Source organism: Electrophorus electricus, chromosome 9 (genome assembly GCF_013358815.1).
Source record: "Electrophorus electricus isolate fEleEle1 chromosome 9, fEleEle1.pri, whole genome shotgun sequence".
NCBI lineage: Eukaryota > Metazoa > Chordata > Actinopteri > Gymnotiformes > Gymnotidae > Electrophorus > Electrophorus electricus.
This window is the reverse complement of record NC_049543.1, coordinates 14,408,228-14,435,013: the sequence shown is the minus strand read 5'-3', so window position 1 is coordinate 14,435,013 and position 26,786 is coordinate 14,408,228. Positions and strand designations below refer to the sequence as shown.

The following is a 26,786-nucleotide window of genomic DNA, read 5'->3' as shown; positions in this document are numbered from 1 at the left end:
CTGCTATTAATACAAACCCACTAGACCTAATGGTATAGATCCTGTTATTAATACAAACCCACTAGACCTAATGGTATAGATCCTGTTATTAATACAAACCCACTAGACCTAATGGTATAGATCCTGTTATTAATACAAACCCACTAGACCTAATGGTATAGATCCTGCTATTAATACAAACCCTCAGCAAAACGCCATCAGAGGCACAGACCAAAAGGGTCAGGAAATAATTGGAGACAGCAACAGTACTAAAATAAAGCAAGTCTAAAATCAAAAGCAGACAGAGACAAAAAACAGGTAGCAAACAAAACACCAGGAAAAAAAAGTTTTAGAAATGCCCACAATGAAAGGATGGCAAGACTCCACAAAGATAGGGGTTTAGGCCTGGGTAATGACTGTAGACTAATAGGTAGACTCACCTCTGAACCAGTTCTGGAAACGGTTAGAATTCAGAGGATCTTTGGCGGTTATAGCTGGTGGTGCATCCAGGTTGATGAATGAGGGCAGACCTGACACTGAAAAGCTGTCAAATGGCTAAAACAAAACAAAAAGTTTTAACTCATCTTAAGTGTGCAGCACCAAACAACAATCACTTTCCTTCTATAAGCCGATTTATCATTATTCAGGGGTGACAAGCTGCAGAAACCTCAATACAGTTTCATCACATCAAATTCATGTTACCTATCCTGCTTACACTACATGATTATCACTGTGTTAACTATCTGCTAGATAAAGTAAATTCATTCACCTGGTCACCAAATTTAACTTGGGCTGATAAACGACATTATTGAATATTGTCATAATTTTTAAATTTGTGACAATATAATGCAAATGATTGTTCTGTTGATTTGTGTCACATATCAAGACCACGTTTTAAAGATTTGGCCTTTATTTAATCATTTTCTTGTACAAGCTTTTTCATCTGTGGCTAGTTAACATGTATACAGTAGAAAAGATTGCATTTGATTATAGCCCACACAAGCACAAAATTGATACATTTCTTAAAAAGAAACTTAAAGACATAACAGATTTTTCAGTCTGGCAAAGCATGCTGCAGTCTGTGCAGATGAAGCAGAGACTCTGGTACCAGTGACCTCCTCTCCAGTAGACAGTGAGAATGGACGAGCTTGATCAGAAAAAGGGGATCAATATGCCAGTTAGACAGTGTTTTGGTTTCCAACCAAATGGACAACACGGCAAACTTGTTTAATTATCAAACTTGTTTAGTGTTACATAAAATAAAAATAAATAAAATCTCAACTCGGTGTAACTTCTTTCATTTAAATTCACTGGGCAAGTGTCACGATCAGTCCCTTCCATGTCTTGTGTTTTGTTCCATTCCATAGTTTTGTTTTGTCCTCACATTGATTGCTTACACCTGTCGCTCATTTCTAGTTTTGTGAATTTCATGTATTTAAACCCTCTTGTGTGCCTTGGTCATGGCTCTTAATTGTTTCATTGATGTTTGACTGTTTGAAGGTTGTTTCTTTGTACTTCATGCCTTTGTGTTTCCCAGTCCTGAGTGTTCCCTTGTCTTAGTTATAGCCTGTTTCCCTAGTTTGCCTTCGTGTGTTTTTGCTTTGTAATGTATCCCAGTACTCTCCGTGTCGGCTCTATGACCCCGGACCGTATAAACGACTCTGATTTTGGATTTGCACAGATGCTTTATTCAGAAAAACATGAGTATATACAGATGGCAAAGCAGATGAGTTAGTGGAAATATGTAAATTATATAGCAAGTGCGACATATTCAGACATGATAGAATAGGCAGTATCAAAAACGATACAGTTTATCACTACAAGTCTATAAGGATAGACTGTTTACAGAAAAGGGAGTCACAGTGTAGGAAATTCTAACAAGAGGGATGTTCCAGCAGTAAACATACAGATAAATTAATATTCCATAATGACAGTAGGGATGGGTGTTACGTGGCACTGAGAAGTGAATGTTGATAATGAGACAATTTCATCATTATCAGGAGGCCTGATTCATACTGGAAACAGTAGAGGATCACAGACCACATACATTTACTCATTATTTCTGGTAAGAACATTTCTGGTAATTGATCAAGTTGTACTCTGTCATAATTGTAAGTTGCTTTGGATAAAAGCATCAGCTAAATGCCATAAATGGAAATTTAAGTGATGAGTTCTGGTTTCAGCTCTATGATCAGTAAATACTGTATATGACTTAAGAACACAGAAGAATACACTTCATTTATCCCAGAGTAGAATGTTCCCTGACTAGGAACTGAGCCCTGTTCATAGGGACTTACTTGAACTTGAACTTGAACTGTTCATAGGGACTTACAGTACTGATATACCTGAAACTATTTGCGGTCAACTTCATGATATATTTTTCCATTAACAACAAAACTATATTTTACACACTCATGACAACCTATTAAAAGTACATTAACATCACCAGATTTCAAAGCGCTTGTCCGAGATGAAGAGCTGTCTGTCTGTAATTCTGTTGTTGAAGAGTCTGTAAAATCAAAACAGGTTTTTAAATTTTAAACTCAAATAAATACAGCCTTATTTTACATGTCTAAACACACACACACACACACAGTTACCTCACAGTGTGAATATTGTTGTTGGTGGAGACAGTATCATAGATCCTCTTTGCTGACACGTCAGTGATGTCATTGTGACTGAGGCTGAAATTATATGGATTATTGTTACCACATTGTTCAGGATTCCCAAACACACCTCCCTCTACTAAATCACAATGTAATAGTATAAGAACCTGTAGGTTTACATTTCAATGAATTAATGAATGAATAAACAAATGATTGAATTAGCAAATGGATGAATAAGCAAAGAAATAAATAGTATATTTGTGTCAGTGGACCTGAGCCATTAATGGAAAGATAATTATGCACTTTGACATTTTAAAGGACACATCATAAACAAAATGTCATTTTGTTCAGTTCTCATATACATGACTTGTTATTGTATCCATCAGGCATGACAATGAAACATGATGTGTCTGTTTTGTTATATTTCTCTTTTTATAGAGAACATGTGATTCTACAAGCTGTTCAGATTTGCTACAGAGGTCCATCCTGCCCAGTATAGACAGTGATCAGTGATCCAGGCAGCCATTGAGAGAGGTTGTCATTACCAAATAAAATCCTCTAGAAAATCAGGCTTTTTTTGGGGTTTGTTTTTGTAATCTTTACAAAACACACAGTTCTTGAAGGAGCACAGGATATGACTGAATGAACAAAGTTACATTTATATAGATCCTTTCAAGGAACACACGATGGTTTACAATGAACACACACAGCTTCTACATTCAGTCACATGCTGGATATTGTGTTAAATTGTTTTTAAAAAGAGTAAAATGTGTCTCCTTTAAACATTTGTTATATCTGTGTTAGTGTTCACTGTGGACTCAACATCAGACTCTCTACACATTCCTCCTCCCGCTTGTCCACTCACTCCAGGATGTGGGCTTTGTGCAGGTGTGGGAACAGCATCTGCAGGCAGTGGTCAGTGAGCTGACAGTGGCTGAGGTCCAGTTCTGACAGCCCTTCAGAATGTTCCAGAAACAGCGCCAGTGACCTACAGGTCTGCTGGTCCAGCCGGGTCTGACTGAGGTCCACCATCTCACCCAGGGCCCGGGAGAGAGCCACAGCGCGTCTCACACACTCCAACTCAGTCCCCACACGGACAAGTGACAGAAACTGGAGCAGCGTGGCTTTACTGCAGCTGAACACACACAACATTCACCAACATGTTAAAAATTAACTAAAAATAACACTACTTACACACATTTTGTTTCATAGTACAGAGTTCTTTCCCCTTTTCCAGAATGTTTCCGTAGTTTGTGTGGTGTTGTGAGTCAGTGGCTTACTGCAGCGTGACTGTATGTAAAATAGGGAAGAGTTGCTCCACTCCAGGTTCCTCTATCTCACAGTCGTGTAGAGTGAGCTGTGTGTGCGTGTGAGCTCTCTGGATGACCATGGAGACAACTCTGCAGTCCTCAGTGCTCAGAGTCAGTGTGTGTGTCTGTGTGTCTGCTGTCAGGTCCATAGCAGAGCTGCAGGAGAAGTCCAGTCTGTGCTGCAGAGCAGAGAGCAGATCTGCTGCTGCTGCCCCCTGCTGGAGTTCAGAGACACTGCAGCAGTGGAGCAGCCTCAGCAACAGCAGCCTGTCAACACTGAGAAAACAAAATACACAACCACACACACACACACACACACACACACACACACACACACACACACACACACACACACAGTTAATTTCAGATAAATATGAATATTTGACCTAAATTTACCAGTTTCCGCCAGAAGTCATTTTATTCTGTTATAACGCAGTCCACAACAAATAAATTTCTAACGAATAAGCATACATCAAATAATCAATGTCCTCTAGATTCAGTCCAAACACACCTATCTGACTCAGGACTCTCAATAAAATAAATTTATTGGTCAAAATGATGACCGAGAACCTCTTTACACACCTATATCACACACCTTCAATATAACATTATATAGAGCAATTATGTCTGTTGGCCCCAAAGTCTGATGGACTGTGAGAAAAGTTCAAACCTGAGCCTGGAGACGTGTTTGAACAGAGGTAAAATGCTCCCTAGCTCCCCCTCTGGTATGGAGGTGAACAGCAGGCTGAGAGAGACTGCTGTGCAGTGCTGGAGGGTGAAGCGCAGGGCAGCACAGTGGACAGAGTCCAGCTCTCTGCTGTTCAGGTTGATGCAGTTCTTTGCTGAACTCAACAAGCTGGACACACAATGAGCAGAGCCAGTCTGATAGATCTCTCTGATGATGGACAGTACAAAGCTGGAGCTCAGTCTGCGGAGAAGACACACACACACACACACACACACACACACACACACACACACACACACACACAATTACTAAGTCTAATGTTGTGCAGTATAATTAAAGTGATTGGACTGATACATTGGACATCATTGTTTTCTTTCACCTTCTGATCTGAAGTCTGGCCAGTACAGGCAGAAGGTCTCTGGGGTTTTGCTGCTTAATGCTGCTCTTCCTAAAGTCCACAGTAACAGTTTGATACTGCAGGAAATAGTGAATCACTTCCCAGTTCAGAGTGCAGGAAGTCAGTTCTCCGCCCACTTTCTGCAGGAAGCAGCGAGTAAGGTCCTCCTCATGAGCTTCATACACCACTACAACCAGATGCTGGAGAGTCTCTTTACTCAACCTGCACATACACATAATAAAATGACATTATAAACTGATACTTTTAAAAAAAAATAATAACTGACAAACTATCCACACAGACCTGATGGTCAGAGGGCCCTGGTGACACAGTAGGACAGTGAGAGACTGGGCCTCCATCTTGTACTCAGTCAGGTTCAGGCACTGGACATGCCAGAGTCTCAGGAGAGAAGCCAAGCTGCTCAGGACCCTGGACAGCGCCCCCTCTGTCTGCTGTGTGCTGCTCAGGATGAGTGAAAGCTCCTCAACAGTCACTGTAGCAGGAGATCTCACTGCCCCCAGAGCTCGTACCATTCTCACCACCACACCACCACTCAGCCTGCAGAAAAAACACCATGTATAGGGTTTAATATTCTCACCACCACACCACCACTCAGCCTGCAGAAAAAACACCATGTATAGGGTTTAATATTCTCACCACCACGCCACCACTCAGCCTGCAGAAAAAACACCATTTATAGGGTTTAATATTCTTAGTTAATTCAGTCTGCACTGCAAAGTAACAAAGTCATGAAGAAATGAGTTTGAGGAATTAAAAAGTAGATCTAATTAATTTAAAAGTAAACAAGATGATTCAGAATATCATTATCAAATAGTATAATTAATGTAACGTGCCTGAGTGTCTGCAGGTGTGTGATGTGTGTGAAGAGAAGCCGGGCTCCTCTGAGAGAGATGGCTCGTGGGTTTAGAGTGAGGTTGAGTGTGGATGCTGACAGCCCCATCACTCTCCCCACAGCTCTGCAGCTGGAAGTGGGTAACTCTCCTCCCAGAGAGAGGGTGAAGCCCAGGGCTTGGAGCAGAGGAGACACCTGCTGTGTCTGCTCTCTGGACCAGAGCTCTTTACACAGAGACGGGACACACTGCTCAGCACCACTGAAACTGCAAACAAAATCGCTTATAAACAACACAAACAAGGAAACATGTATAATCAGTATTTGGATCAGTAGGTGTTTGAAAAAAGGCACAAAATCTTTTTAACCCAAGGGTCATTCAGTAGCATTACACTAATTAAGTTAAATTAAAAATACAATATACACTTCAAAACATTACTGTGAAACATGAACCACAAAATATCAAGTTCAAACCTCAGCTGGGAGATGTAGGGCAGACACTGAAGGAAACTCCTCACTTCACTCTCTTCATCTGACCAGCCTCTCAACTCTACTGGTTTCTTCCCTGTTTGGAGTTTCAGCACTTCTAGGAAGAGGGAGGTCTTTCTCTCTGAGAGGTCTATGTACCAGACTGCAGGAGCTGACTGGTAAACTGGCTGTAATGCTGGAAGGACACTCCTGCCTGTTTGAGTCTCATAGTCCTTCACTTGTGAGAACAGATCCAGCAGGAAATCACACTGATTTTTAGAACTGTCATTCTCATCATGTCCATCTAAAGGGAAGGTTGTGTAGCTGCACACTGATGTCAGCAGCTTAGTGAAACTCTCCCCTGTAGCTGCATCACACTCTGCTGCTGCAACAGTCAGCTTCAGCAGAAACTCTAATCCAGATCTTCTCTTGTGTAAATTATAATAAAAAGGATGCTCAAACCTGTTGGAATACAAAGAGTCAATAAGAGACATTTAACAAAAATAAAACAATAAAAAAGCAGAAACCTAATTAATAACAAAGTAAAAACAGACAGTGGCCAAGCTCACATTAACTGTCAATCAGCTTCAACCAGCTCAATCATACAACCCTGCAGGTAGAACAGCTCAAACTGAAGTGGCACAAATTAATTCAACTGGCGGTGTACAGCAGGTGTGAACACAATGTATACAATGATTGTTCTCCACCCATAATGCATCCTACTGGAGAAAGTTTGTTTCTTCAGCTTCATTGACTAAGAAATTGAATGCCAAATGATATTATACATTTCATGATTTCATGTTTTACATTTGTTTTTTTCGCTTGACCATTTAACACGGGATATGATGCCTGTAAAGATGAGGGTGAAGTGCTGGAGGTCAAAGGTCACTGCGCTCAGCTCCACTACACTGAAGAGCACTACTACACTCCACTATAGTGATGCCTAACTATGTGTTCCTTTCTGTTGCTTCTGTTCGTTTCCGCCCCTTGTTCCAGTTTTCCCCACCCTTGATTTGTCTCATCTGTTTCTTTTCTGATTTGATTGCTCTGTGTATTTATACCTCGTGTTTCTGTGTCTTCATCTCTTGGTTTTTTGGGCTGTCTTCACCCTTTTTGTTTGAGTAGTGATGGACAGAGGAAACCATTGCAGTGCTTGAAATGGCCTACTACATACTACTGAAATACTGATAGGGCCACCAAACCAGTACGCTGTATGCAGTATGAGAATAAAATACATTTTTCTAGTATGAGAAAGATACCCAAATGACGTCCTACTCCAGCCTAATATTCCAGTAGGCGACCAGAGCTCTTTGTAGCGTACTGCATCCCGTATGCAACGGTGGCAGGAAATCTTTCACAAGTGGGCGGAACCTTCATACGTTCACATGACTTCGTAGTATGGTTTGCATTTGGTGCATAAAGGACACTACACTGCATACTACTTTGGAGACCAGTATACAGTAAACACTATGTAGTAGGCTATGTTTGGGGCTTCTTCCTGACAGTGTTGGTAAAAGATTTGAAACATTGGAGCATTGAAAGGCGATGCCAAAACAGTGACCCCTGGTGGTTTTTGAAAATTATAGCAGTCATAATTTCAAAACTGTGAAGTACAGGAAAGTATACAACACTATACCATTTTCATATTTCATTTAAAAAATCTGATGATCATTAATGATGTTTAGTTGTTAACGTTCTACAATAAAATGTTGAAAATAATTGTTTCCCTTTTTATGCGAAAATGTAATACAATAAAATGCTGCAAACTGCACTGGGAGGCAACAGGTTGACATGTTCTGAAAGTTTTGTGACGTTTCTTCCCCCTTTTGGCTTCCATATTTTCCAGAAAATTTCAAGTTTTGTAGTAAAAGGATTTCACCCCCTTATAGCTAGCAAGTTATAGGACAGTGCTAAACCTATCAAACAGTCCCACCACTATCCAGTCATTAGTCACATGGTAATAGTAACTATCATACAAGCTTCAGTACACTGTGTTGAATCAATGTGCTTTGCAATAGTGATATGAGCTTTGATGCCTCAGTATCCAACATCCCGTCACTACACTGGAGTTCTACTGTATGTATTCTTGCCCCGCCTGTTCGTTTTCCATATTGTTCTCTGTTCTCGTGTTCTTAATCTGTTTTTATTAGTTTTACCTCCGTGTTTCCCTTCCTGGTTATCCTCACTTTGTTTTTTGTTTATCATGCTTTCTGGAAATCTGCTCTTGGATTATGTTTCTGTTTTTCCAAATAAACAAAGTTCAACAACACGCTTGTGTTTTGCCCTGCCTCTCTCATTGTGACAGCTAATCTCAAGGTCAAACCATTAGCTTCACTGAGAGATGCACCTATATTTAACAATACCAAGTATGCACACAGAGTTTCTAATTACATTCACATGTCTACATATAAGGACATTTTTCTGGACATCTCAATATTTTCAAAAATTAGATTTTTTAAAAAGGTGGGTTTAAATGATACAGCACAAAAAAAGCATGCCGACTACAAGCAATAAGCAATCTTTGAATGAGAATAACATAATATTTCTGTGTGTGGGTAAAATAATAATATGATGCTTAGTCTACGTTATATTTGGGCTCCATGCATGCAAATATATCTTTTATTTAAAAATTAACACATTGTCTTTTTAACCATTAGTCACTTTGAAACCATTTAAGCCCAGTAAACTCCATTTAAAATGACCTTAAAGTGTTTTAATGAGGAGTTCCTCCAAGTGCGAACTTGTATCAGTTTTCGCTGTACTGGCTGCAAGTAATAAGTTACGATATGCATAATAAATGCTAAATTTAATGGAATAAATGACTAACAAATATGAGGTTGCAATGTGATCTTAAAGGTGGTTTAGACTATTGTGTTCAAGTCTGTTTCCAATCCTGGCAGGTCCTGTGTGACTGGGGTTGGAGCTTCACTCAAACAGACCTTTTACATCTTGTTCTGGATTATAATCTGGCTAGTGGAATTCAGTGCCCTTTCTCTACTGGGAGAAAATGATTTTACCATTTTATGTGAGATCATCCTGAGCAGACCATTCACAAATCAGAACAGTTTCCTGTGGCTACAGTGAGGACCTCAGCTGATACTGGCATATTCACCCGCTGCTTTGATATGCTCATCTTTCATACATTCACATGACCTCATATTATGGTTTGCATTTGGTGCATAAAGGACACTACACTGCATACTGCTTTGGAGACCAGTATGCAGTTTACAGTATATACTGAGTGCAGCATTCAGTATACACTATGTAGTAGGCTACGTCTGGAGCTTCATTCTGATGGTGCTGGTAAAAGAGTCGAAACATTTGGGCATTGAAAGGCGATGCCAAAACAGTGACCCTTGCTGGTCGTCTGAAATTAAAGCAGTCATCCTTTCAAAACTGCGAAGCAAAACAAACCATACAACACGCCACCATTTTATATTTCATTTAAAAAATCTGATGATCATTAATGATGTTTAGTTGTTAACGTTCTACAATAAAATGTTGAAAATAATTGTTTCCTTTTTCATGTGAAAATGTAATACAATAAAATGCTGCAAACTGCACTGGGAGACAACGGGTTGACATGTTCTGAAAGTTTTGTGACGTTTCTTCCCCCTTTTGGCTTCCATATTTGCCTGAAAATTTCAAGTTTTGTAGTAAAAGGATTTCACCCCCTTATAGCTAGCAAGTTATAGGACAGTGCTAAACCTAACAAACAGTCCCACCACTATCCAGTCATTAGTCACATGGTAATAGTAACTATCATACAAGCTTCAGTACACTGTGTTGAATCAATGTGCTTTGCAATAGTGATATGAGCTTTGATGCCTCAGTATCCAACATCCCGTCACTACACTGGAGTTCTAATGTATGTATTCTTGCCCTGCCTGTTCGTTTTCCATATTGTTCCCTGTTCCCATGTTCTTAACCTCTTACTGAATAAATGTTGCTGCTGTTAATTCTTTGTAAACTATAATTTATAATTTGTCAATAAATCATGATGTAGTCTTATTTGGAACACACAAGCTTAAAAGGTGCTACTGTCAGTCCAATATCAGTGATTTTGGTGGGCTCGTTTGATACAGTTAAGGAGCTGTTATAATGTTAGTATGGAAATTAGATGTAGTTCCACATCACACAGTTATTCATGAAGCAATATAAATGACATGTGATAAACAAGGAGTTTATACAGAGCTTTTGCATAAGGGTGCTCGGTCTTGTGAACCAATTGGTTAGAACTTGGACGTGTTTTGTGGTTGGTTTGTCTTGCTTATTTGTTTGATTTTATTGATAGGTATGTATCCATTTTATAAAACAGGCCAGGTAGAGGGTTAAAAACAGAAATTAACATACAGATACAGACCAACAAATCACTGACATGATAGTAAAAATAAAGTACATTCAAGATCCCCATGTCAGTCCACAGAGCTCCATGAGAATAATCTGAGAACAGTCAATTCCTAAATAAATGAAGGGCCATAAATGTGGTGATACTGGTAGAGCTCCTTTCTTAAATCCACATACATTACTAGTAAGAGGTTTGTCATGTCTGCCTGTGACGGCTCCTCCTTTTACCAGCAGAGGTCGCCAATTTCTGAATAGCGACTAACTGTCACACTTGTCTATTACCTGACCCTATTAAGGGTATTTAAACCCCTCACGCTTAAAGGTGTGAAGTCTAAGACACTACGACATTAAACCTGCACTTGCTTCTATGCTTTATCTGGCTCTCCTTTGTGGACACTTATCTGATACATGTTTGAGGTAAATTCATAAAAAAATTACATTCTCAGAACTTTTTCAGATCACGTTACTACGGAGATTTGATGGCTTGTTTATTCATTTTACCCTCCTCAACAAACACTTAATCTCTAATGTAGTGATTTATATATACTTTGAAGTGAGGTTAATTTATTAGGTTCATTCAAACCTTACTTCTGATTTAGTATCTGAATGTGGAGTTGGCCAAACATTTATAATCCTGAACTCATACCAAATGCAAATCAAGATTTCATTCACACATCTAACCTGCACCATCATCTGCTGATCACTCACAGAGACCAACTCACAAAAACAAAGACCAGCTAAAATCTCATTAACATGCAAAACAAACAGGTTCAAACTTAAACGTTACTCCTGTAATAAAATCTTCTCACTCACCTCAGCTGGGAGATGTAGGGCAGACACTGAAGGAAACTCCTCACTTCACTCTCTTTATCTGACCAGTCGAACAGCTCTACTGGTTTCTTTGCTGTTTGGAGTTTCAGCACTTCTAGGAAGAGGGAGGTCTTTCTCTCTGAGAGGTCTATTTTCCAGACTGCAGGAGCTGACTGGTAAACTGGCTGTAATGCTGGAAGGACACTCCTGCCTGTTTGAGTCTCATAGTCCTTCACTTCTGAGTACAGATCCAGCAGGAAATCACACTGTAAAGTTCCAAAGTGCATATCATCTGAAAAAGGGAAGGTTGTGTAGCTGCACACAGATGTCAGCAGCTTAGTGAAACTCTCTCCTGTAGCTGCATCACACTCTGCTGCTGCAACAGTCAGCTTCAGCAGGAACTCCACTGCTTCCATTTTATATTCCTTATCATCATAATCAAATTCACTAAACCTGTTGGAAAACAGAGTGTCACAGAACAGAGATTGAAAATAAAATAAAACAGGGACCCTGAAATGACACCTTAACCCACATAAATTGGGGAAATAGTCAATTTTTATTAACCCTCAATCAGCTTCAACCAGCTCTATCATACAACCATGCAGGTAGAACAGATCAAGCTGAAGTGGCACAAATGAACTGAATTGGTGGTGTACAGCAGGTGTTAACGCAATGAAAATAATGATTGTTCTCCTACACCCATAATGCATCCTACTGGAGAAAGTTTGTTTCTTCAATTTAATTGACTAAGAAATTGAATGCAAAATGATATACATTTCATGATTTCATGTTTTACATTTGTTTTTATCACTTGACCGTTTAACACAGGACATGATGCCTTTAAAGATGAGGGTGAAATGCTGGAGGTCAAAGGTCACTGCGCTCAGCTCCACTACACTGAAGAGCACTACTACACTCCACTATAGTGATGCCTAACTATGTGTTCCTTTCTGTTGTTTCTGTTCGTTTCCGCCCCTTGTTCCAGTTTTCCCCACCCTTGATTTGTCTCATCTGTTTCTTTTCTGATTTGATTGCTCTGTGTATTTATACCTCGTGTTTCTGTGTCTTCATCTCTTGTTTTTTTGGGCTGTCTTCACCCTTTTTGTTTGAGTAGTGATGGACAGAGGAAACCATTGCAGTGCTTGAAATGTCCTACTACATAATACTGAAATACTGATAGGGCCACCAAACCAGTACGCTGTATGCAGTATGAGAATAAAATACATTTTTCTAGTATGAGAAAGATACCCAAATGACGTCCTACTCCAGGCTAATATTCCAGTACACGAGCAGAGCTCTTTGTAGCGTACTGCATCCCGTATGCAACGGTGGCAGAAAATCTTTCACAAGTGGGCGGAACTTCATACGTTCACATGACTTCGTAGCATGGTTTGCATTTGGTGCATACTGGATACTATACTGCATACTGCTTTGGGGACCAGTATACAGTATACACTATGTAGTAGGCTATGTTTGGGGCTTCTTCCTGACAGTGTTGGTAAAAGATTTGAAACATTGGAGCATTGAAAGGCGATGCCAAAACAGTGACCCCTGGTGGTCTTTGAAAATTATAGCAGTCACCTTTCAAAACCGCGAAGTACAGCAAAGTATACAACACACCACCATTTTCATATTTCATTTTAAAAATCTGATGATCATTAATGATGTTTAGTTGTTAACGATCTGCAGTAAAATGTTGAAAATAATTGTTTCCCTTTTTATGCGAAAATGTAATACAATAAAATACTGCAAACTGCACTGGGAGGCAACAGGATGACATGTTCTGAAAGTTTTGTGATGTTTCTTCCCCCTTTTGGCTTCCATATTTTCCAGAAAATTTCAAGTTTTGTAGTAAAAGGATTTCACCCCCTTATAGCAAGCAAGTTATAGGACAGTGCTAAACCTAACAAACAGTCCACCACTATCCAGTCATTAGTCACATGGTAATAGTAACTATCATACAAGCTTCAGTACACTGTGTTGAATCAATGTGCTTTGCAATAGTGATATGAGCTTTGATGCCTCAGTATCCAACATCCCGTCACTACACTGGAGTTCTACTGTATGTATTCTTGCCCTGCCTGTTCGTTTTCCATATTGTTCTCTGTTCCTGTGTTCTAAATCTGTTCCCTTCCTGGTTATCCTCACTTTGTTTTTTGTTTATCATGCTTTCTGGAAATCTGCTCTTGGATTATGTTTCTATTTTTCCTAATAAACAAAGTTCAACAACACACTTGTGTATTGCGCTGCCTCTCTCATTGTGACAGCTAATCTCAAGGTCAAACCATTAGCTTCAGAGAGATGCACCTATATTTAACAATACCAAGTATGCAAACAGAGTTTTCTAATTATATTCACATGTCTACATATAAGGACATTTTTCTGGACATCTGAATATTTTCAAAAATTAGATTTTTTAAAAAGGTGGGTTTAAATGATACAGCACAACAAAAAGCATGCCGACTACAGGCAATAAGCAATCTTTGAATGAGAATAACATAATATTTCTGTGTGTGGGTAAAATAATAATATGATGCTTAGTCCACGTTATATTTGGTCTCCATGCATGTAAATATATCTTTTATTTAAAAATGAACACATTGTCTTTTTCACCATTAGTCACTTTGAAACCATTTAAGCCCACTACACTCCATTTAAGATGACCTTAAAGTGTTTTAATGAGGAGTTCCTCCAAGTGCGAACTTGTATCAGTTTTCGCTGTACTGGCTGCAAGTAATAAGTTACGATATGCATAATAAATGCTAAATTTAATGGAATAAATGAATAACAAATATGAGGTTGCGATGTGATTTTAAAGGTGGTTTAGACTATTGTGTTCAAGTCTGTTTCCAATCCTGGCAGGTCCTGTGTGACTGGGGTTGGAGCTTCACTGAAACAGACCTTTTACATCTTGTTCTGGATTATAATCTGGCTAGTGGAATTCAGTGCCCTTTCTTCACTGGGAGAAAATGATTTTACCATTTTATGTGAGATCATCTGGAGCAGACCATTCACAAATCAGAACAGTTTCCTGTGGCTACAGTGAGGACCTCAGCTGATACTGGCATATTCACCCACTGCTTTGATATGCTCATCTCACAGATGTCACAACAAAACCCCAGAATATCTACAATGTAGATGAGACAGGATTTGACTGGTCCATGACAAATCCTGTAAGATTATGTACCGGAGTACAGGTGGAAGTGGGAGGGAACAGAACCGTCTGCATCACTGGGAATGTTGCAGTTCTTGGTGTCAAGGTTGTTGGAGAAGATGGTGCTTTTAGACTATTTCATAAATCTCTTCCTTAAAGAATCCACTCAGTTCTCAGACTGAACCTCCCACAGGGTTTTAATATTTGATGGTCAAATCTCCAATGTGTTCCAGGGACTGGGGGCTTTTTTTCATTTTTTAACACTTAACCTCTTACTGAATAAATGCTGCTGCTGTTAATTCCTTGTAAACTATTGTCAGGAATGGCTGTCATCCTGCCGTCCCTGTTGTCATGGTTTCCGTGTCGTCTGTTTTCCTGCACTCCCTGCTTCCATGCCTTGGTTTCGTTTTCTCCACCCCTCATTTGATTGCTTGCGCCTGTCCCTCGTTTCTACCTTTGGTTCATGTATTTAAACCCTGTTGTGTGCCTTGGTTGGGGCTGTTCATTGATCGTTATATATGTTTATTCTAATGGTTGTTTCTTTGTACTCCGTGCCTTCGTGTTATCCTAGCCTCTGTGTTTCCTGGTCTGTTATAGCCTGCTTATCCTGTGTGCTTTCGTGTGTTTAGTTCTCGTCGCTGTTTGTGTTTAGTTACTCGTGTATTCTAGCCCTTGTCTCGTTTGTCATGTATCCCCGTGCTCTCCGTGTTGGCTCAATGACCCTGAACTGTTAGAACGACTCTGATTCTGGATTTGCCCCTATTAAATCTCGCTCTTCTCCGCACGTGTGTCCGCCTCCTTACCGCTCAATATTACAACTATACTTTATAATTTGTCAATAAATCATGATGTAGTCTTATTTGGAACACACAAGCTTAAAACGTGCTACTGTACCAGTTAAGCCGCTGCCAGAATTTTGACTTACTTAATAAAATATCTATTTTAAATTATAAAATGGACATTTTATAATATAATAAATACATTTTCAAATCAGAGATTAATCTTTTATTTGCCCAACAGAGATCCAGTTTAAAATCAGTCCAATATTAGTTCATATGGAAAACGCCTGAAAAATGATTTTGGTGGGCTTATTGGATACAGTTAATGAGCTGTTATAATGTTAGTATGGAAATTAGATGTAGTTTGATATCACACAGTTATTCTTGAAGCAATATATATGACATGTGATAAACAAGGAGTTTATGCAGAGCTTTTGCATAAGGGTCCACGGTCTTGTGAACCAAGTGGTTAGAACTTGGACGTGTTTTGTGGTTTGTTTGTTTGTCGTGTTATTTGTTTGATTTTATTGATGGGTATGTATCCATTTTATAAAACAGGCCAGGTAGAGGGTTAAAAACAGAAATTAACATACAGATACAGACCAACAAATCACTGACATGATAGTAAAAATAACAAAGTACATTCAAGATCCCCATGTCAGTCCACAGAGCTCCATGAGAATAATCTGAGAACAGTCAATTTCTAAATAACTGAAGGGCCATAAATGTGGTGATACTGGTAGAGCTCCTTTCTTAAATCTACATACATTACTAGTAAGAGGTTTGTCACGTCTGCCTGTGACGGCTCCTCCTTTTACCAGCAGAGGGCGCTAATTTCTGAATGGCGACTAATTGTCACACTTGTTTATTACCGACCCTATTAAGGGTATTTAAACCCCTCACGGTTAAAGGTGTGACGTCTAAGACACTATGACATTAAACCTGCACTTGATTCTATGCTTTATCTGGGACTCCTTTGTGACACTTATCTGATACATGTTTGAGGTAGATTCATAAAAAATTACATCTCAGAACTTTTTCAGATTTTTCATATCACGTTACTATTGTGATTTGATGGCTGGTTTAATAATTTTACCCTCCTCAGCAAACACTTAAACTCTAATGTAGTCATTTATATGTACTTTGAAGGGAGGTAAATTTATTAGGTTCATTCAATCATTATTTCTGATTTAGTATCTGAATATGGAGTTGGCCAAACTTTTATATTCCTGAACTCATACCAAATGCAAATCAAAATTTAATTCACACATCTAACCTGCATCATCATCTGCTGATCACTCACAGAGACCAACTCACAAAAACAAAGACCAGCTAAAATCTTATTAACATGCAAAACAAAGAGTTTCAAAGTTAAACACATCTCCTGTAATACTTATAAAAGCTTCTCACTCACCTCAGCTGGGAGATGTAGGGCAGACACTGAAGGAAACTCCTCACTTCACTCTCTTCATCTGACCAGCCTCTCAGCTCTACTGGTTTCTTCCCTGTTTGGAGTTTCAGCACTTCTAGGAAGAGGGAGGTCTTTCTCTCTAAGAGGTCTATTTTCCAGACTGCAGGAGCTGACTGGTAAACTGGCTGTAATGCTGGAAGGACACTCCTGCCTGTTTGAGTCTCAGAGTCCTTCACGTGTGAGTACAAATCCAGCAGGAAGTCAGTAAAGCACTTTTGTTCAATACAATCATCATCATCATCATCATCATCTCTAAAAGGGAAGGTTGTGTAGCTGCACACAGATGTCAGCAGCTTAGTGAAACTCTCTCCTGTAGCTGCATCAAACTCTGCTGCTGCAACAGTCAGCTTCAGCAAGAACTCCACTGCTTCCATTTTTTTGTCCTCATCATCATAAAAAAATTCACCAAACCTGTTGGAAAACAAGAGGGTCACAGAAAAGAGACTGAAAATAAAATAAAACAGGGATCCTGAAATGACACCTTAACCCACATAGTTTGGTGAAATAGTCTATTTATATTAACCCTCAATCAGCTTCAACCAGCTCTATCATACAACCATGCAGGTAGAACAGCTCAAACTGAAGTAGCACAAATGAACTGAACTGGTGGTGTACAGCAGGTGTGAGTACAGTGAAGACAATGATTGTTCTCCTACACCCATAATGCACCCTACTGGAGAAAGTTTGTTTCTTCAACTTCATTGACTAAGAAATTGAATGCAAAATGATATTATACATTTCATGATTTCATGTTTTCCATTTGTTTTTAATCGCTTGACCGTTTAACATGGGATATGATGCCTGTAAAGATGAGGGTGAAGTGCTGGAGGTCAAAGGTCACTGCGCTCAGCTCCACTACACTGAAGAGCACTACTACACTCCACTATAGTGATGCCTAACTATGTGTTCCTTTCTGTTGTTTCTGTTCGTTTCCGCCCCTTGTTCCAGTTTTCCCCACCCTTGATTTGTCTCATCTGTTTCTTTTCTGATCTGATTGCTCTGTGTATTTATACCTCGTGTTTCTGTGTCTTCATTTCTTGTTTTTTTGGGCTGTCTTCACCCTTTTTGTTTGAGTAGTGATGGACAGAGGAAACCATTGCAGTGCTTGAAATGGCCTACTGTATACTACTGAAATACTGATAGGGCCACCAAACCAGTACGCTGTATGCAGTATGAGAATAAAATACATTTTTTTAGTATGAGAAAGATACCCAAATGACGTCCGACTCCAGCCTAATATTCCAGTACGCGACCAGAGCTCTTTGTAGCGTACTGCATCCCGTATGCAACGGTGGCAGGAAATCTTTCACAAGTGGGCGGAACTTCATACGTTCACATGACTTCGTAGCATGGTTTGCATCTGGTGCATACTGGATACTATACTGCATACTGCTTTGGGGACCAGTATACAGTATACACTATGTAGTAGGCTATGTTTGGGGCTTCTTCCTGACAGTGTTGGTAAAAGATTTGAAACATTTGAGCATTGAAAGCCGATGCCAAAACAGTGACCCCTGGTGGTCTTTGAAAATTATAGCAGTCATAATTTCAAAACTGTGAAGTACAGGAAAGTATATAACACGACGATATTTCATTTAAAAAATCTGATGATCATTAATGATGTTTAGTTGTTAACGTTCTACAATAAAATGTTGAAAATAATTGTTTCCCTTTTTATGCGAAAATGTAATACAATAAAATACTGCAAACTGCACTGGGAGACAACAGGTTGACATGTTCTGAAAGTTTTGTGACGTTTCTTCCCCCTTTTGGCTTCCATATTTCCCAGAAAATTTCAAGTTTTGTAGTAAAAGGATTTCACCCACTTATAGCTAGCAAGTTATAGGACAGTGCTAAACCTATCAAACAGTCCCACCACTATCCAGTCATTAGTCATATGGTAATAGTAACTATCATACAAGCTTCAGTACACTGTGTTGAATCAATGTGCTTTGCAATAGTGATATGAGCTTTGATGCCTCAGTATCCAACATCCCGTCACTACACTGGAGTTCTACTGTATGTATTCTTGCCCTGCCTGTTCGTTTTCCATATTGTTCTCTGTTCCTGTGTTCTAAATCTGTTTTTTATTAGTTTTACCTCCGTGTTTCCCTTCCTGGTTATCCTCACTTTGTTTTTTGTTTATCATGCTTTCTGGAAATCTGCTCTTGGATTATGTTTCTGTTTTTCCTAATAAACAAAGTTCAACAACACACTTGTGTCTTGCCCTGCCTCTCTCATTGTGACAGCTAATCTCAAGGTCAAACCATTAGCTTCACTGAGAGATGCACCTATATTTAACAATACCAAGTATGCACACAGAGTTTCTAATTACATTAACATGTCTACATATAAGGACATTTTTCAGGACATCTGAATATTTTCAAAAATTAGATTTTTTAAAAAGGTGGGTTTAAATGATACAGCACAACAAAAAGCATGCCGACTACAAGCAATAAGCAATCTTTGAATGAGAATAACATAATATTTCTGTGTGTGGGTAAAATAATAATATGATGCTTAGTCCACGTTATATTTGGGCTCCATGCATGTAAATATATCTTTTATTTAAAAATTAACACATTGTCTTTTTAACCATTAGTCACTTTGAAACCATTTAAGCCTAGTAAACTCCATTTAAAATGACCTTAAAGTGTTTTAATGAGGAGTTCCTCCAAGTGCGAACTTGTATCAGTTTTCGCTGTAATGGCTGCAAGTAATAAGTTACGATATGCATAATAAATGCTAAATTTGAATGGAATAAATGACTAACAAACATGAGGTAGCAATGTGATTTTAAAGGTGGTTTAGACTATTGTGTTCAAGTCTGTTCCAACCCTGGCAGGTCATGTGTGACTGGGGTTGGAGCTTCACTCAAACAGACCTTTTACATCTTGTTCTGGATTATAATCTGGCTAGTGGAATTCAGTGCCCTTTCTCTACTGGGAGAAAATGATTTTACCATTTTATGTGAGATCATCTGGAGCAGACCATTCACAAATCAGAACAGTTTCCTGTGGCTACAGTGAGGACCTCAGCTGATACTGGCATATTCACCCGCTGCTTTGATATGCTCATCTCACAGATGTCACAACAAAACCCCAGAATATCTACAATGTAGATGAGACAGGATTTGACTGGTCCATGACAAATCCTGTAAGATTATGTACCGGAGTACAGGTGGAAGTGGGAGGGAACTGAACCGTCTGCATCACTGGGAAAGTTGCAGTTCTTGGTGTCAAGGTTGTTGGAGAAGATGGTGCTTTTAGACTATTTCATAAATCTCTTCCTTAAAGAATCCACTCAGTTCTCAGACTGAACTTCCCACAGGGTTTTAATATTTGATGGTCAAATCTCCAATGTGTTCCAGGGACTGGGGGCTTTTTTTCATTTTTTAACACTTAACCTCTTACTGAATAAATGCTGCTGCTGTTAATTCCTTGTAAACTATTGTCAGGAATGGCTGTCATCCTGCCATCCCTGTTGTCATGGTTTCTGTGTCGTCTGTTTTCCTGCACTCCCTGCTTCCATGCCTTGGTTTCGTTTTCTCCACCCCTCATTTGATTGCTTGCGCCTGTCCCTCGTTTCTACCTTTGGTTCATGTATTTAAACCCTGTTGTGTGCCTTGGTTGGGGCTGTTCATTGATCGTTATATATGTTTATTCTAATGGTTGTTTCTTTGTACTCCGTGCCTTCGTGTTATCCTAGCCTCTGTGTTTCCTGCTCTGTTATAGCCTGCGTATCCTGTGTGCTTTCCTGTGTTTAGTTCTCGTCACTGTTTGTGTTTAGTTACTCGTGTATTCTAGCCCTTGTCTCGTTTGTCATGTATCCCCGTGCTCTCCGTGTTGGCTCAATGACCGTGAACTGTTAGAACGACTCTGATTCTGGATTTGCCCCTATTAAATCTTGCTCTTCTCCGCACGTGTGTCCGCCTCCTTACCGCTGAACATTACTTTATAATTTGTCAATAAATTATGATGTAGTCTTATTTGGAACACACAAGTTTAAAACGTGCTACTGAACCAATTAAGCCGATGCCAGAATTTTGACTTACTTTAGAAAATATCTATTTTAAATTATAAAATGGACATTTTATAATATAATAAATACATTTTCAAATCAGAGATTAATCTTTTATTTGCCCAACAGAGATCCAGTTTAAAATCAGTCCAATATTAGTTCATATGGAAAACGCCTGAAAAATGATTTTGGTGGGCTTATTGGATACAGTTAATGAGCTGTTATAATGTTAGTCTGGAAATTAGATGTAGTTCCATATCACACAGTTATTCTTGAAGCAATATATATGACATGTGATAAACAAGGAGTTTATGCAGAGCTTTTGCATAAGGGTCCTCAGTCTTGTGAACCAAGTGGTTAGAATTTGGACGTGTTTTGTGGTTTGTTTGTCGTGTTATTTTTTTGATTTTATTGATGGGTATGTATCCATTTTATAAAACAGGCCAGGTAGAGGGTTAAAAACAGAAATTAACATGCAGATACAGACCAACAAATCACTGACATGATAGTAAAAATAACAAAGTACATTCAAGATCCCCATGTCAGTCCACAGAGCTCCATGAGAATAATCTGAGAACAGTCAATTCCTAAATAACTGAAGGGCCATAAATGTGGTGATACTGGTAGAGCTCCTCTCTTACATACACATACATTACTAGTAAGAGGTTTGTCACGTCTGCCTGTGACGGCTCCTCCTTTTACCAGCAGAGGGCGCTAATTTCTGAATGGCGACTAATTATCACACTTGTCTATTACTGACCCTATTAAGGGTATTTAAACCCCTCATGGTTAAAGGTGTAAAATTTAAGACACTATGACATTAAACCTGCACTTGATTCTATGCTTTATCTGGGACTCCTTTGTGACACTTATCTGATACATGTTTGAGGTAGATTCATAAAAAATTACATCTCAGAACTTTTTCAGATTTTTCATATCACGTTACTATTGTGATTTGATGGCTGGTTTAATAATTTTACCCTCCGCAGCAAACACTTAATCTCTAATGTAGTGATTTATATGTACTTTGAAGTGAGGTTAATTTATTAGGTTCATTCAACCATTATTTCTGATTGAGTATCTGAATATGGAGTTGGCCAAATCTTTATAATCCTGAACTCATACCAAATGCAAATCAAAATTTCATTCACACATCTAACCTGCACCATCATCTGCTGATCACTCACAGAGACCAACTCACAAAAACAAAGACCAGTTAAAATCTCATTAACATGCAAAACAAACAGGTTCAAACTTAAACGTCACCCCTGTAATACTTATAAAAGCTTCTCACTCACCTCAGCTGGGAGATGTAGGGCAGACACTGAAGGAAACTCCTCACTTCACTCTCTTCATCTGACCAGCCTCTCAGCTCTACTGGTTTCATCACCTTTTGGAGTTTCAGCACTTCTAGGAGGAGGGAGGTCTTTCTCTCTAAGAGGTCTATTTTCCAGACTGCAGGAGCTGACTGGTAAACTGGCTGTAATGCTGGAAGGACACTCCTGCCTGTTCGAGTCTCATAGTCCTTCACTTGTGAGAACAGATCCAGCAGGAAATCACACTGAACTTCAGAACTGTAATTTTCATCATCTCCATCTAAAGGGAAGGTTGTGTAGCTGCACACAGATGTCAGCAGCTTAGTGAAACTCTCTCCTGTAGCTGCATCACACTCTGCTGCTGCAACAGTCAGTTTCAGCAGGAACTCCACTGTTTCCATTTTTTTGTCCTCATCATCATCATAAGCAAATTCACTAAACCTGTTGGAAAACAAGAGGGTCACAGAAAAGAGACTGAAAATAAAATAAAACAGGGATCCTGAAATGACACCTTAACCCACATATTTTGGTGAAATAGTCTATTTATATTAACCCTCAATCAGCTTCAACCAGCTCTATCATACAACCATGCAGGTAGAGCAGCTCAAACTGAAGTAGCACAAATGAACTGAACTGGTGGTGTACAGCAGGTGTGAGTACAATGAAGACAATGATTGTTCTCCTACACCCATAATGCACCATACTGGAGAAAGTTTGTTTCTTCAATTTAATTGACTAAGAAATTGAATACAAAATGATATTATACATTTCATGATTTCATGTTTTACATTTGTTTTTATCGCTTGACCGTTTAACACGGGATATGATGCCTGTAAAGATGAGGGTGAAGTGCTGGAGGTCAAAGGTCACTGCGCTCAGCTCCACTACACTGAAGAGCACTACTACACTCCACTATAGTGATGCCTAACTATGTGTTCCTTTCTGTTGTTTCTGTTCGTTTCCGCCCCTTGTTCCAGTTTTCCCCACCCTTGATTTGTCTCATCTGTTTCTTTTCTGATTTGATTGCTCTGTGTATTTATACCTCGTGTTTCTGTGTCTTCATTTCTTGTTTTTTTGGGCTGTCTTCACCCTTTTTGTTTGAGTAGTGATGGACAGAGGAAACCATTGCAGTGCTTGAAATGGCCTACTACATACTACTGAAATACTGATAGGGCCACCAAACCAGTACGCTGTATGCAGTATGAGAATAAAATACATTTTTCTAGTATGAGAAAGATACCCAAATGACGTCCTACTCCAGGCTAATATTCCAGTACGCGACCAGAGCTCTTTGTAGCGTACTGCATCCCGTATGCAACGGTGGCAGAAAATCTTTCACAAGTGGGCGGAACCTTCATACGTTCACATGACTTCGTAGCATGGTTTGCATTTGGTGCATACTGGATACTATACTGCATACTGCTTTGGGGACCAGTATACAGTATACACTATGTAGTAGGCTACATTTGGGGCTTCTTCCTGACAGTGTTGGTAAAAGATTTGAAACATTGGAGCATTGAAAGGCGATGCCAAAACAGTGACCCCTGGTGGTCTTTGAAAATTATAGCAGTCATAATTTCAAAACTGTGAAGTACAGGAAAGTATACAACACGACACCATTTTCATATTTCATTTCAAAAATCTGATGATCATTAATGATGTTTAGTTGTTAACGTTCTACAATAAAATGTTGAAAATAATTGTTTCCCTTTTCATGTGAAAATGTAATACAATAAAATGCTGCAAACTGCACTGGGAGACAACGGGTTGACATGTTCTGAAAGTTTTGTGACGTTTCTTCCCCCTTTTGGCTTCCATATTTTCCAGAAAATTTCAAGTTTTGTAGTAAAAGGATTTCACCCCCTTATAGCTAGCAAGTTATAGGACAGTGCTAAACCTATCAAACAGTCCCACCACTATCCAGTCATTAGTCACATGGTAATAGTAACTATCATACAAGCTTCAGTACACTGTGTTGAATCAATGTGCTTTGCAATAGTGATATGAGCTTTGATGCCTCAGTATCCAACATCCCGTCACTACACTGGAGTTCTACTGTATGTATTCTTGCCCTGCCTGTTCGTTTTCCATATTGTTCTCTGTTCCTGTGTTCTTAATCTGTTTTTATTAGTTTTACCTCCGTGTTTCCCTTCCTGGTTATCCTCACTTTGTTTTTTGTTTATCATGCTTTCTGGAAATCTGCTCTTGGATTATGTTTCTGTTTTTCCTAATAAACAAAGTTCAACAACACACTTGTGTCTTGCCCTGCCTCTCTCATTGTGACAGCTAATCTCAAGGTCAAACCATTAGCTTCACTGAGAGATGCACCTATATTTAACAATACCAAGTATGCACACAGAGTTTCTAATTACATTCACATGTCTACATATAAGGACATTTTTCTGGACGTCTGAATATTTTCAAAAATTAGATTTTTAAAACAGGTGGGTTTAAATGATACAGCACAACAAAAAGCATGCCGACTACAGGCAATAAGCAATATTTGAATGAGAATAACTTAATATTTCTCTATGTGGGCAACATAATAATATGATTCTTAGTCCACGTTATATTTGGGCTCCATGCATGTAAATATATCTTTTATTTAAAAATGAACACATTGTCTTTTTCACCATTAGTCACTTTGAAACCATTTAAGCCTAGTAAACTCCATTTAAAATGACCTTAAAGTGTTTTAATGAGGAGTTCCTCCAAGTGCGAACTTGTATCAGTTTTCGCTGTACTGGCTGCAAATAAGAAATTATGATATGCATAATAAATGCTAAATTTAATGGAATAAATGAATAACAAATATGAGGTTGCAATGTGATTTTAAAGGTGGTTTAGACTATTGTGTTCAAGTCTGTTTCCAATCCTGGCAGGTCCTGTGTGACTGGGGTTGGAGCTTCACTCAAACAGACCTTTTACATCTTGTTCTGGATTATAATCTGGCTAGTGGAATTCAGTGCCCTTTCTCCACTGGGAGAAAATGATTTTACCATTTTATGTGAGATCATCTGGAGCAGACCATTCACAAATCAGAACAGTTTCCTGTGGCTACAGTGAGGACCTCAGCTGATACTGGCATATTCACCCGCTGCTTTGATATGCTCATCTCACAGATGTCACAACAAAACCCCAGAATATCTACAATGTAGATGAGACAGGATTTGACTGGTCCATGACAAATCCTGTAAGATTATGTACCGGAGTACAGGTGGAAGTGGGAGGAAACAGAACCGTCTGCATCACTGGGAAAGTTGCAGTTCTTGGTGTCAAGGTTGTTGGAGAAGATGGTGCTTTTAGACTATTTCATAATTCTCTTCCTTAAAGAATCCACTCAGTTCTCAGACTGAACTTCCCACAGGGTTTTAATATTTGATGGTCAAATCTCCAATGTGTTCCAGGGACTAATGTTCCAGGAACTGGGGGCTTTTTTTTCATTTTTTAACACTTAACCTCTTACTGAATAAATGCTGCTGCTGTTAATTCCTTGTAAACTATTGTCAGGAATGGCTGTCATCCTGCCGCCCCGGTTGTCATGGTTTCCGTGTCGTCTGTTTTCCTGCACTCCCTGCTTCCATGCCTTGGTTTCATTTTCTCCACCCCTCATTTGATTGCTTGCGCCTGTCCCTCATTTCTACCTTTGGTTCATGTATTTAAACCCTGTTGTGTGCCTTGGTTGGGGCTGTTCATTGATGGTTATATATGTTTATTCTAATGGTTGTTTCTTTGTACTCCGTGCCTTCGTGTTATCCTAGCCTCTGTGTTTCCTGCTCTGTTATAGCCTGCTTATCCTGTGTGCTTTCGTGTGTTTAGTTCTCCTCGCTGTTTGTGTTTAGTTACTCGTGTATTCTAGCCCTTGTCTCGTTTGTCATGTATCCCCGTGCTCTCCATGTTGGCTCAATGACCCTGAACTGTTAGAACGACTCTGATTCTGGATTTGCCCCTATTAAATCTCGCTCTTCTCCGCACGCGTGTCCGCCTCCTTACCGCTCAACATTACAACTATACTTTATAATTTGTCAGTAAATTATGATGTAGTCTTATTTGGAACACACAAGCTTAAAACGTGCTACTGTACCAATTAAGCCGATGCCAGAATTTTGACTTACTTTATAAAATATCTATTTTAAATTATAAAATGGACATTTTATAATATAATAAATACATTTTCAAATTAGAGATTAATCATTCCTTTGCCTAACAGAGATCCATTTTAAATCAGCCCAATATCAATTCAATATGGAAAATGCCTGAAAAACAATTTTGTTGGGCTCATTGGATACAGTTAATGAGCTGTTATATTAGTATGGAAATTAGATGTAGTTCCCTATCACACAGTTATTCTTGAAGTAATATATATGACATGTGATAAACAATAGTGAATTGAGACTGAGAACAGTCAATTCCTAAATAATTAAAGTGCCATAAATGTTGTGAAACTGGCAGAGCTTCTCTCTTAAATACAGAGATTCACTAGTAAACCATTGAGGTTTATTGTCATGTAGGCCTGTGACGTTTCCTCCTTTCAACAGCAGAGGGCGCCAATTCCTGAATAGCGCCCAATTGTTGCTCATTTGTTGTCTAT

The 26,786-nt window shown here is 39.0% G+C and overlaps 2 protein-coding genes and 1 long non-coding RNA gene across 14 annotated transcripts in view; 1 reads left to right on the top strand and 2 right to left on the bottom strand.

Moving 5' to 3' along the window:
• The window catches only part of LOC113569091, a 251,840-nt gene that overhangs the window by 164,088 nt on the left and 60,966 nt on the right, over positions 1-26,786 (bottom strand). The window lies entirely within an intron of this gene.
• Positions 1,645-22,632, bottom strand: LOC113569412. Of its 7 annotated transcripts, none has more exons than XM_035529669.1 (11): positions 22,178-22,632; positions 16,803-17,270; positions 6,305-6,760; positions 5,835-6,098; positions 5,284-5,538; positions 4,963-5,202; positions 4,566-4,823; positions 3,866-4,171; positions 3,451-3,720; positions 2,580-2,663; positions 1,645-2,488 (listed from the first exon to the last, which is right to left on the bottom strand). In XM_035529669.1, the coding sequence occupies exons 1-11, from the start codon at positions 22,594-22,596 to the stop codon at positions 2,422-2,424; spliced, it is 3,087 nt and encodes a 1,028-aa protein (XP_035385562.1). In that variant the 5' UTR covers positions 22,597-22,632; the 3' UTR covers positions 1,645-2,421. The 7 variants fall into 7 exon arrangements, 6 of the variants coding, with proteins under 6 accessions (XP_035385562.1, XP_035385563.1, XP_035385565.1 ...); XM_035529670.1 differs by having other exon boundaries at positions 5,835-6,092; XM_035529672.1 differs by lacking the exon at positions 5,835-6,098.
• Positions 6,566-11,893, top strand: LOC118241972. Its single transcript, XR_004776465.1, has 2 exons — positions 6,566-6,613; positions 11,762-11,893. It is a non-coding gene; the product is annotated as an uncharacterized LOC118241972 (long non-coding RNA).